The sequence below is a fragment of the Octopus sinensis genome, linkage group LG17, assembly GCF_006345805.1.
Source record: "Octopus sinensis linkage group LG17, ASM634580v1, whole genome shotgun sequence".
Lineage (NCBI taxonomy): Eukaryota > Metazoa > Mollusca > Cephalopoda > Octopoda > Octopodidae > Octopus > Octopus sinensis.
The window spans coordinates 26,063,160-26,075,659 of record NC_043013.1 but is presented as its reverse complement, the minus strand read 5'-3'; the positions used below and the strand labels follow the sequence as shown (position 1 = coordinate 26,075,659).

General features: G+C 35.2%; 1 protein-coding gene across 2 annotated transcripts in view; it reads right to left on the bottom strand.

Moving 5' to 3' along the window:
• Positions 1-12,500, bottom strand: part of LOC115220989 (sodium- and chloride-dependent transporter XTRP3-like) — a 119,396-nt gene that overhangs the window by 15,151 nt on the left and 91,745 nt on the right. For both annotated transcript variants that reach the window (XM_029791206.2, XM_029791207.2), the window contains exons 7-9: positions 10,288-10,447; positions 8,349-8,511; positions 2,794-3,081 (exon numbers count right to left, since the gene is read on the bottom strand). In XM_029791206.2, coding sequence (XP_029647066.2) covers positions 2,794-3,081; positions 8,349-8,511; positions 10,288-10,447 — 611 coding nt within the window. The remainder of the gene's footprint in view (positions 1-2,793; positions 3,082-8,348; positions 8,512-10,287; positions 10,448-12,500) is intronic.

Sequence of the window (12,500 nt, the reverse complement as noted above, 5' to 3'; positions counted from 1 at the left end):
GCATTCATGGATATCTATTTACACAAGCATTCTCATATTCTACACACACACACATTGCACACACATGTACACAGGTTATCATCACTTAACATCTGTTTCCCATGCTGGCATGGGTCAGATGGTGTGACAGGAACTGGCAAGTTGGAAGAATGCACCAAGCACTGCTGTCTGTACACACACACACACACTCATATATTTGATAGTGAACCCAATGGTCAAGCAATTACACATATATAAATTAATTATTTGTAATTCAAAACTTAAAATTTTATAATGTTCATGACTGAGTTTCTCAAGTAGCATCGTTTGGCAAGCATTGAATCTCTTTCAAAAGTTCTCATGAAGAATTTCGTAAGGATATCCAAAGTTAATACATACCAGCATCATGGCTGCTGACATACCCTGACATCCTTTTATTTTCTCCAAGCTTCTTCGGTTCCAGTAGGTCAAACGAACATTGGTTTGAAGGTCAAACGAACATTGGTTTCAAATTCTGGCACAAGTCTGAGGGAAGGGGCAAGTCGATTACAGCAGCCCCTTCCCTCAACTGGTACTTATTTTGTTGACCCCGAAAGGCAAAACAGACCTCAACAAAATTTGAACTAAGAATGTAAAACCCAGCAGTAATGCTGCTGAGCATGTTGCCCAGCATGGAGACGATTCTGCTAGCTTTGATGTCTTTCAAAGATCAAATGGCATCGCAAATAAGGGATGTCAACCGTTTTGATCAATCTTAAAACTCTTTAAAACTGCATCAACCTTTTAGTGTTAAAACCAGCCATATCCAGCCCAGATATTCCATCTGTTTTATATTCAAACTAGCCAGATCCAGCCTTTCACACCCACCCTACAATGTCATTCTACAATAAAATCATTAAAATCTCAAAGCTACAAAACAATGCCTGAGTAATTTTATTATCAGTACCAATATGCTTGATGCACGTTCAAACTGGGGGAATAAGTTACTCACTGCGTTTTGTCATGGAGAATATATCTTCCTTGTTGACAAATGGTGTGTACGCGGATGCTGTGTATGCAAATGGTGTGTACACAAATGGTGTGTATGCAAGTGGTGTGTATACACCTAGATCGGCCTCAAAATAATGTCAGTTACAGCCATTGCACTTGACAAAATAATCTTAATGTTAAAGGGTTAAACGATTATATTTTTGAAAATCAAAGTTTGTTGCTCTGTCGTGTTGTAGGATTAGATTCTTGACCGATTTATTAAAATTTGATATTGGACGTTTCTAATGCATAAAAAGGCATTGATATGTTGGTGTATTTAAATATGGCTATTATCTAAAAGAACAGAGCCAGCACCAATAAATTGGTAAACTGGACATTAGAAATAGATCTATAACAGTTTCAGCAATGACTCTTCAGTTGTTCAAACAGGTAACTGAATTAGTTATATAAGTGGCTGAGTACTCCACAAACATGTGCACCTTTAATGTAATCCTTAAACAGAATCAGCATGGTGCTGTATGTGATAAGTTTGGATTTTTGAATTACAAGTACAATCCATGTTATGAACTTGAGCAGAGCTTCTCTCGACACCGGTTCTCTTACAAAACTCTGGTCAACTCAAGTGTTAAAATAATACATTCCTATGTTGCCTTGCATTGGGCTTGAACTTGATACCTCTAGGAATAGATTAAAAAGATCTTAATTGTTTGGCCATGCTACTAAAATTAAACAGCTCTGTATCAACATGCCAAAAAGGTGAGACATGTGTCAACAATTTTGGTGGTTATTAAGAGAAGTAATGCCTATACATGTTGTACTTCATACTGTCCATGATAGATATAAATTATTTTTCATTAATTTTGTTGTACTTCAGGCCTGGTACTCATTGAATCAACCAGTTATCACATTTTAATCTTATAAAATGTTTCTCAAGCTCAGTCATGACACAAGAAACTAGCAGCCAAACTGATATTTCCACTAAATACTGTATAATGTTAATGGAGTTTGACACAGAAGCTGTTAGTAACTAAGGTGAGAGAAACCCTTCACTGCTGTCAAAAAACACACCAATCTCTGGTGCAATTACAAACCAAATAAGAGAAAACATTGCTAACCAATGCCAGAGCTTGTTCAGTATAAAATTCTGAGTTTGGAATTATAAATATATATATATATATTTTACATGAATGAAGACCAACTATTGTTTGAGCAATTCTTTACATGGGCACACGTCTATACAGAGAGGCATAACAAGAAAGAGAGAAAGAGAGAGAGAGAGAGTAGGTAGAGTAGTCTTCTCTCCTTCTGGACCCAGGAGTGAAAGGATGTAAAATTTCTTCTGGTTTATCATGTTGGTTACTTAAAAGGTGGAAGTGCTAAAAAGTCTTTGACCCCAGACACTGAAAATGCTTGCTATGCCATAGTCTACATCCATCCTTTCACACACACATGCACACATACACACATATTTATAAATGTGTTTACACACTGCCACCAATAAACACATCCATATGCATTTAGATACATATATACAGTTATATACAATCAAGTCTTTCTATGACTATATACAGTTACACTTCAACTCTTTCTCCCTTTCCCTCACCCACTCTCACTCTCACTCTGTCTTTCTCTTCTGCACACACTCACTCATTACATTTACATACATTCATATATACACATAATTGTTCAAAAGTTAGAATCACCCATTTCATTATTTGAGAATTTCTTTTTTCTATTAATTATATAAGAATAAGTCATTTTGCTGTGTTCAAATTTCTGCAGACACAAACATTAAAAAAAAAAAATTAAATCATGGTTTCATACAAAATTTTCTCCACTTCTCGGCTTTGCTAGTCTTGTTCCATCTGAAGTTGCATGTATCACCGATTTTCTACCATTTGTACTTTCAGATGCATTGTCTGTGACATCCACAAATGCTGTTCTAGAACTAATGATTCCTTCCATACCGATTGGTGCTGTTTCTGGTTCATATCTGAACATTCCAAAGCGCCGGGTGAGAGCTATTCCTGGCAGCCAAACTATCGGTAGCAAGACCAGGAACCCAGCAATGAGGCTAGCAAAGAGAGGGTACTGCATATCATACAAAGTGGCCTGAAAAAGATGAAACAAAAAATATTTGTTAAAACCTGAGACAGATTTCACAGCAATGCCATAAGAGGAATATACAGGGTGGGCCAAAAATCACGTACAAAATAAGTTCAATACACTCTGGAATTGTCAAAGACATGGTTTGATTTTTAAAAAATTGAATGAAACAAATAAAATAATGACAAATACACATGTACATAATGAACAAAAGGAATAGTAACAATAACTAGCAATGCATCCCGACGTTGCCCAGGTGTTATGACCTACAGCCACATTGTATTACTTGGGTAGAATCGGTACACAAGGAGTAGGAAGCAAACAACACTTCTTTATAAACATGTTTTTTGGTAATTTTCTGATGAACAACGCTGCAGTTTCTGTCTACCAAATTCAAACACAAGTCAGTGGTTGGCCTTCCATAAGGAACATACGCATGTGCGCACACACACAAACATGCACACAAAACTGTTTTATATATTAAGATATCGTAACGCAAATAAAATGCCATATGTTTTGGTGTGTGACACTTGGCCCCGCCCTGTACAGCTTCTGGTTGTTTAGACCCAGATCATCCTTAATAAATAAAACAGAAAGAACTTATGATTATAGATGGTCCATTCATGGCCATTCCATCATAGTTTTTCTAGATACAGTGTATCTAGAACTACATCAGGATCTTTTTGGTTTGACCGGCAGTTTTTTAAAATAATTTCCACGTAACTAAACACTTTTAAACTTCGTATACTGGTAGAATGTGTTTATAAAACATCTTTTTCTCTTGGTTTTATTGAGAAAATTCTATAGTTTGTAAGATATTTGTTGTTTTTTTTCTTCAATTTCTGCAATTTCAACCAATCAGTGACGTCTATTGAGGTGAAAACATTGCCGTATGAATATGTCCCTCGTTTAAGAAACAGATTGGGTTTATTTACATTTCTGAAGAAAAAAAGATACTCCACCCCTAACCCTAACCCTAAAACAGATTGAAATGCACTAGATCGATACTAGGGTCATAATTATGGGTGACAATTTCATATGACACCGCTAGAAAAACTGCCGTTCAAACCGAAAAGATCCCTACACCATCCAATAAATAAAGTGTTGTTACTATTGTGGAAAGTGGTAGCAAATAATTTAAAGGGTACATGGATACATAAGAACATCAATATATGTATTCATAGGTGGAAGAAGGGATGTGAGTGTGTACGTGTATGTGTGTGCGTACATGTGTAATGTATGTATGTATGTATGTATGTATGTATGTATGTATACAGTCTCAGTAAAATATTTTCGTCAGTACGTATATGAATACATACATACATACATACATACATACATACATACATACATACATACATACATACATACATACATACATACACATGTACGTATACACACACATGTATACGTACACATTTCCATCTGTCTGTCGCAGTTAGTGAGTAGCGAAATTGTCTCCATAATCTGGATCATCATGAACAGAACTCCTTTGAATATTAACGGAGCTAAGAATGGAAGAGTGTGTTTGATTGAAAAAAAAAACTTCTGGATCCTTTAACTGCTGAAACTGCAAAAATTTTAGTTTCTCTTCAGAATTTCGTTTTCAAAAATGTTTGCATATTGGGTTGTTTCCCTTGACCCCTATCATGCCATCAGAGTGTTCTCCCCTGTATAGAAGCCCAATCGGTGTCTTGTTAACCCATTAATGCATGGCGTCCAGAAAATTGGACGCAGGGAAAATTACTATTACGTGCTTCGTACGAGTGTCTAGTTGGTTTGTTTGTATGCAGCGCTTGCTCACTAACAGAGCACCAGTTTAGAAGCAGACTAAACCAAAATAGATAGACAGTTTACTTGACAAGCAACAGTAATTTTTCCTGCCTCCATTTTTCTGGACGCTACGCCTTGATGGGTTAATGTCAAGTATTTAACTTGATGTTGCCTGAAAAATTATATTTGGCAGAAAACTGAGAAGCTACAAAGCGAATCGCCAGCTATCTCCTCACAAACCTGTGGTAAGAAACTTGCTTTTCAACCACATGGTTCTGGGTTCAGTCCCACTGTGTGACACCTTGAGCAAATGTCTTCTGCTACAGCCTTGCACTGACCAAAGCTTTGTGAGTGGATTTGGAAGTCGGAGACTGAAGGAAGCCCGTCTTATATGTATATATCCATATATGTATGTATGTATGTATGTATGTATGTATGTATGTATGTATGTATGTATGTATGTATGATGTATGTGTGTATGTATGTATGTCAGTGTGTGTGTGTCTTTGTGTCTGCGTTTGTTCCCCCACTACCACCAACTGGTGTACGTCCCCATAACTTAGTGGTTCAGCAAAACACCTGATAAAATACATAGCAGGCTTAAGAGAGAAAAAAAAAAGAAATACTGAGATTGATTCCTTCAATTTTAAAAATTCTCTAAAGCAGTGATCCAGCATGGCCATAGTTTAATGCCCGAAACAAGTAAAAGATAAAGGCACATGCAAGGCTGTGTGATTGAGAAAGTATACTTTGTGACGGAGTTCTTTCTGGTTCAATCCTTGGGCGGGTGTGTTCTACTGTAGCACTGGACCAACCAAAGCCTCAGGAGTGAATTTGGTGTATGGAAACTGTATGGAAGCTTATTGTATTTATATATGTATATATCTATATATTGTATATATATATACATACACACACACACACATATATATATATACATACATATATATATACATATATATATACATACATACATATATATATATATATATTATATATATATATATATATGTGATATATATAAATATATATATATGATATATATATATATATATATATATATATTATATATATATATATATAATACATATATATGTGTGTGTGTGTGTGTCTGTGTGTATGTGTGTGTGTATGTATCATCATCATCATTATTATTATCATCGTTTAATGCCCGCTTTCCATGCTGGCATGGGTTGGATGGTTAGATTGCAGTTTGGAAAGCCAGGAAGCTGCATCAGGCTCCAATCTGATTTGGCAAGCTTTCTATGGCTGGACGCCCTTCCTAACACCAACCACTCCAGCATAGGAGTCTCTCAGGTGGGCCTGGCATCGATCATGTTTGGATAGTGCTTTCTACGTGCCACTAGCATGGAAGACAATGCCAACCACTACACTCTCAGAATGGTTGTCGTTAGGAAGGGCATCCAGCTGTAGATACCTTGCCCAATCAGATCAGAACCTGGTGCCCATCCCGACTAACCACCTCCATCCCAGCTTACCAGTTTCAGTCAAACTGTTCAACTTATGCCAGCATGGAAAGCAGACATTAAATGATGATGATGATGATGATGATATATCTGTGTTTATTTTCCTTGCTGGCCACTGTTTGATAGCTGATATTGGTTTGTTTACAACACCTGTAACTTAGCAGTCTGGCAAAAGAAACCGATAGAATAAACACCGGATTAAAAAATAATAATTGGAGTCTATTTGTTTGAGTAAAACGCTCAAGATGGCTCCCACCTGGCAGCAGTCCAAAGACTTAAATCAATAGAAATAAAACTAGAAAATAATATATTGAACCACACACTTAATCTTGGATCTGCGTTCATTTAGCAAGTAACTTGATTTGAGAACTGAATCAGTTACATCATGCTAACCAGTTTGGTGTCTGAGATGTAGTCTAGGGTTTCTACATGTGGATATAGCAGCTGTCAATCTGTTCAAGTGAAGGCACGTGGCTCAGTGGTTAAGGTGTTGCACTCAGGATTGCTTGATCATAGGTTCAATTCCCAAACTGGGTAATGAATTGCGTTCTTGAGTAAAGCACTTCTTTTCATGTTGTCCCGGTAAATGGGTCACCCTGTGATGGACTGGCCTTCCGGTGAGGGGAGAATGTTAGTCTGCTTGCTTAACCAGTGGAGTGGCATCATTCAGAAGCTAAAAACAATGTAAAGTGCATTGTGACCAGCAATGTATAACATCTGATAGCCTGGTGAAAACCATGATACATTGATATCAGTTTTAGATTTGAAAGCTATACTCCAATGTGGTCCTCATATGAGCTTTTTGGAATGTAAATAATCTTGGGTCTGTATCATTTTCTGGTCCAGAAGAGAAGGTCAAGTCATTGAGATGTGATCCAAATTAAATTAAGGACATGATTTTTACCAGAAGAGACATCCTTAGAGATGCTGACATCCAACATTTGGAGCATTCATGAGCATAGGTGCAGGAGTGACTGTGTGGTAAGAAGTTTGCTTCCCAACCACATGGTTCTGGGTTCAGTCCCACTGTATGGTACATTGGGCAAGTGCCTTCTACTATAGCCTCAGGCCAGCCAAAACCATGTGAGAGGAATTGATAGAAGGAAACTGAAAGAAGCCTGTTGTATATATATACATATATATATATATATATATATATATATATATATATATAGGGGAAAAATTCACAAAAATACAAAAGACAAAGACAAGTGGTGTAGACAACAAACAGATGTATTCTTTTAATGTTCAGGAAGTGAAAAAGTGTTTAACATTTCGAGCCTACACTCTTCCACAGAAAGGAATACAGAAAGAAACAGGGAGAGAAAATAAAGAATGTGTAGTGGCTAGCAATCTATCATGGTGAATACTGGACAGAGGGGTCACACAGAAGAGTTAGGAAGAAAGGGAGATAATAAAGTAGTGACGATCCCAAAATGAAGGGCATGGAAGTGGCTGTGTGGTAAGTAGCTTGCTTCCATACTTCTGGATTCAATCCCACTGTGTGGCACCTTAGGTAAGTGCCTTCTACTATAGCCTCGAGGTGACCAAAGCCTTGTGAGTGGATTTGGTACACAGATGTATGTATGTATGTATGTATGTATGTATGTATGTATGTATGTATGTGTGTGTGTGTGTGTGTGTGTGTGTGTGTGTGTGTATGTATGTATGTATGTATGTATGTATGTATATATTTGTGTGTCTGTGTTTGTCCCCACTGCCATTGCTTGACAACCGCTGTTGGTGTGTTTACCTCCCCACAACTTAGCATCTATGGTACAACAATATTTCCTGAAACCGAGTAGAATTTGTGCTTTCTTGCTTTTGAAAGAGACAAGATAGATATGATCCCATTGGAGGATATTTTGGGGACTCTTTTTAAAGCATCAGCATGGATCTGGGGTGTGGTGCAAAAGTTGTGAGTGGATGATGCACAGCTGAGAGTGGGGTGAGGTTAAGAAATAAAAGATAATGCTTAAAAATATATAAGAAAAATAAATAAAAGAAACCCACCTCGTTTTTGTTGTAAGCTTTGTAAGTAACAGGATCGATAAACTTCATTATAATGGTGGACACAAGAAGAATGAGAATAAGAGCAGGAGCAATAAACTTCCACAAGACACGCCAAATTATATTTGGTCTCTTCCCAATCATTCCATATACATCATTACAAAAGCTGTGAAAGAAAACAAAAAACATCAAAGTCATTATCAGAAAGTAATTCTCTCTCTCTCTCTCTCTCTCTCACACACACACACACACACACACACACACACACACACACACACAATTATATTACGTTACTTAATATTTCGAAGTTTATTTCTCGCTTGCAAGGAAAATATTTGTTTTTGTTTTTCTTACATTCTACCCCACCCCTCAAACAACCCTACAAAACTGAAATTATCAATGTGTTTAAGGAATTTTTGTGAATCTTTCCCATCTTATTTAGAAGTAATTATTACTTATTTAGAGGTAATGATTATGCAGCAAATTTTCTTTCATGTATCGGTAATTCAAAAACCTATAAACCTGCAACAACCACCAGATACCATTTGTTGCAGATAATAATGCCGTTTGCACATAAACAATCCCCCACACCCTTTGAAGTTATTGATTTTGTCATTACCCCACCATTTTATGTTTTTCCCGAAAAAGGTTTTGTAAATTGATGAAGCAAAAAATGTTAACAATTTATGTTAACCTATTTGTAACCAAATTTCTTTGTTTCAATTAATTTTGGAAATAACAAAGAATTTAATTAAATAATTGTGTTAACAGGCTGGTCCCTGGAACATAAATTAACATAAATTTTAATGGAAAGCTTTAATTTAAAACAGGAAATTTGTGTCCTAGAATTTGAGTGGTAGTGGGTGGGGTGGGTGGGGGCTTGGTATGAAAAGGTTTCAACCATTGTTGTGTTTGCTACTAAAGTAGCTTTGTACAGGGATGAACTGTGTCCAGGAAAACATTATTAACCCTGCTGAACAGATATTTAGGATTTAAACCCATCTAAATTTAATACAGCAACATATTTTAGCGACCAAATTACTGAAGACTACTCACGACTCACATATCTACATTCACATAATTTAATTTACAAGTTTGCTGAATCCATAAATGTAATCAAACATCATGATATCTTGAGATAACAATAATTCTATTTGCTAAATGTGTTTCTATCTTAATCCTGTCTCTACAGAAACCAGACACATCAACCGAAAATTTAATTCTCTCAACAACAGAAAGCAGTTTAATGTACCAAGCTATCTTTTGTTAAGGAATTTCATGCTTGAAACTTTTTTCTTTGTTGAGATATGTGAAGTTTATTGAGGCGACTAGGCTTGCAAAAATACTAAATCTATTTCTTGGTGGATATTTCACATAATTACTGGAATAACCATAAAATTTAATTTGGCAGTTAAAAGCTTTAATTTCATGATGTTCTCAGGTGAAGAAGCTAGATTATTTAATTGTTGACTGCAACAAAAGTATAAACATGGCACTTAAGTATATTTAAAATGATATTTATAATAAATTTTAATCTAGTAGGATTAAGTTGTTAAATTTTATTATACTTAAGACCGTATAATGATTTATTAAATTAGAATTTCTTCGATTTTTTTTTAGGCATGTACCCGATGAAATTTCAGTAAAAAGACTTTTGGACTGACAATAATTCAACAACAATCTCAATCCTTACTGAAAATAAGAACAATGATAACAGGGAGAATAACAAGTGTATTTTAGCGATAAACAACACTTCTCTTTCTCTGTACTCCGAAAACCTAGTCACCATGAATTACCTCCCTTCTACTAGTTTCAAGGAATTATCTCATTTTTTTATTTATTTTTCATTTAATTGCTTCCAATAATTAGATGTGTTCGTTTTAAATGGCACATTTTAATAACAAATGTTGATTTTAAATGTAATTTTTCATGTCATACTTACTTGTTGATACCGTATTTGTAAGAAACTGCTACAATTTCTAAAAAGGCCACAATCATTAGTGCAAATGTTCCAGAGAAAAAGTCGAAAAGTTCAACCCAGTAAGCGCCACTGTTGAGCGTGAAAACGATTCCAACCACAAAACTGAACAAACACAAAACACCTAAACAAAAAATAAAAAAAAAAATACAAATTCATTTTCAGACAACAGCTTTTTTGAGGGTTTAACTAAAAAATACACTTGTTTACAGGTATGCTTCATTATTCCAGTTCTTTCCAAACTATCCCAAACCTTACAGACTCACAATAAAATTTCCAATCTAATTTTTTTTATTTATTTAATTTTGCTAAAAATAATAATAAAGAATGACTTTATTATGCATCACATTGGTTTCGAATTTTGGTTCAAGGCCAGCACTTTAGGGGGAAGGGGCCAGTTGATTTCATTGTCCCCGACACACACACAACCTTGCTCAGCTATGTATTTTAACATGTATAAGGAACTCGCGTGTATAAGGAAACCCCCTAATTTTGGGGGCATTAAATTTAGAAAATAGGTTTGTAAGGGATTATAATACTATCCATGTATAAGAAACTCCCATATTTTTTAAACCTAATTTTTAACAAAAAAAGGGATTCTTGAGCATGTTAAAATACAGTACTTTATTGACCCCAAAAGGATCAAAGGCGCAGCCAACCTCAGTGGGATTTGAACTCAGAACGCAAAGATGGATGAAATGCCACGATGCATTTTGCCCAGTGTTCTTGCAAGTCTGTCAAATTACAGGCTTTTTTAATTATCATGAATGACATTAAAAGTATGAAATATGCCACAATATTTTTTGATCCTTTTGGGGTTAATAAAGTACTGTATTTTAACATGCACAAAGATCCCGTTTTTTGTTAAAAATTAGGTTTAAAAAATATGGGAGTTTCTTATACATGGATAGTATTATAATCCCTTACAAACCTGTTTTCTAAATTTAATGCCCAAAAAAATTTAACTTATAGACCCCGAAAGGAAGAAAGGCTTGGTGGGGATTTGAACTCAGAATGTAGAGCTGGACGAAGTTCATTTTGCCTGGAGTTTTAAGGATTCAGCCAGTTTACCACCTGACAGCAATAATAGTTTCAAATTTTGGCACAAGGCCAGCAATTTCGGGGTTGGAGGGTGAGGGTAAGTCAATTACAATGACCCTTTGCCAACATAACAAGGCAGTCCTGGTTTAGGATGAATGTTGCTGTAATTTAGCCCCAGGAGGCATCATCTCCATCTGGCTATACGACACGATCTGTGTCCTTATATATATATATTTTTTGCCATGTTATGTTGGCAGAAATCTTTACTCCAAAGAACTGTTGCTGCGTGTCTCTCATTGTGAGATTTGAAAATAGTAATTTTCTAATTGGTACTTATTTTATCAGCCCTAACTCGATCATAGCTGAATTTGAACTCAGAGACACAGATGAAATGCCGCTAAGCATTTTGTCTGGTGTTCAAATGGTTTTGCCAGCTCACCACATAAATAATAATAGTAGTAGTAGTAGTAGTATAAAATATCAAATAAATTATTTATTTTAATGTGAATTTTGAAGATTAAGTATATTTGCCAGTCAAAGATCATCTTGCGCAGTATTAAGTGCAGTTGTCCTGTTTTTGCAATGTATATTGTAAATTACTAACAATGGGAATGTATTATATAATCACTAATGGGCCTAATTACAAAAAGGTATTTACTCATGATAAATGGATAATAACAGCATCTAAGAAGGTTTCCATCATATGAATATAATAAATGAAATGATATAAATGAAGTTACATGTGAAACAATTTATCAAATTATATGAAACATGTAGGAAAGAGTTATCTGATGACCATCAAATGAGATTTTGAGAATCAAGTGAGGAAATATATCTTTAACACAAAGCAAATATTGCCGTTAATTTTAGTTACTGTTATTAAATGACACATTTATTTGATAGAAATACAATTAACAGAAATATTCCATTCATTTTTAATGAATAAAAAGACAAAAATAAGTGCAGTATGCAAGCATGCTCACACATATCTCTGTGTGTATGTGTGTATATGTCTCAAATAACTCTGCCAATGGAGAAATACATAAACACAGGATAAGAATGTAACAACATGTTATATGTTACAAAAGTAATATATAAAATGTTGCAAGCTGAAATGTGCACAATGATGTGAAATA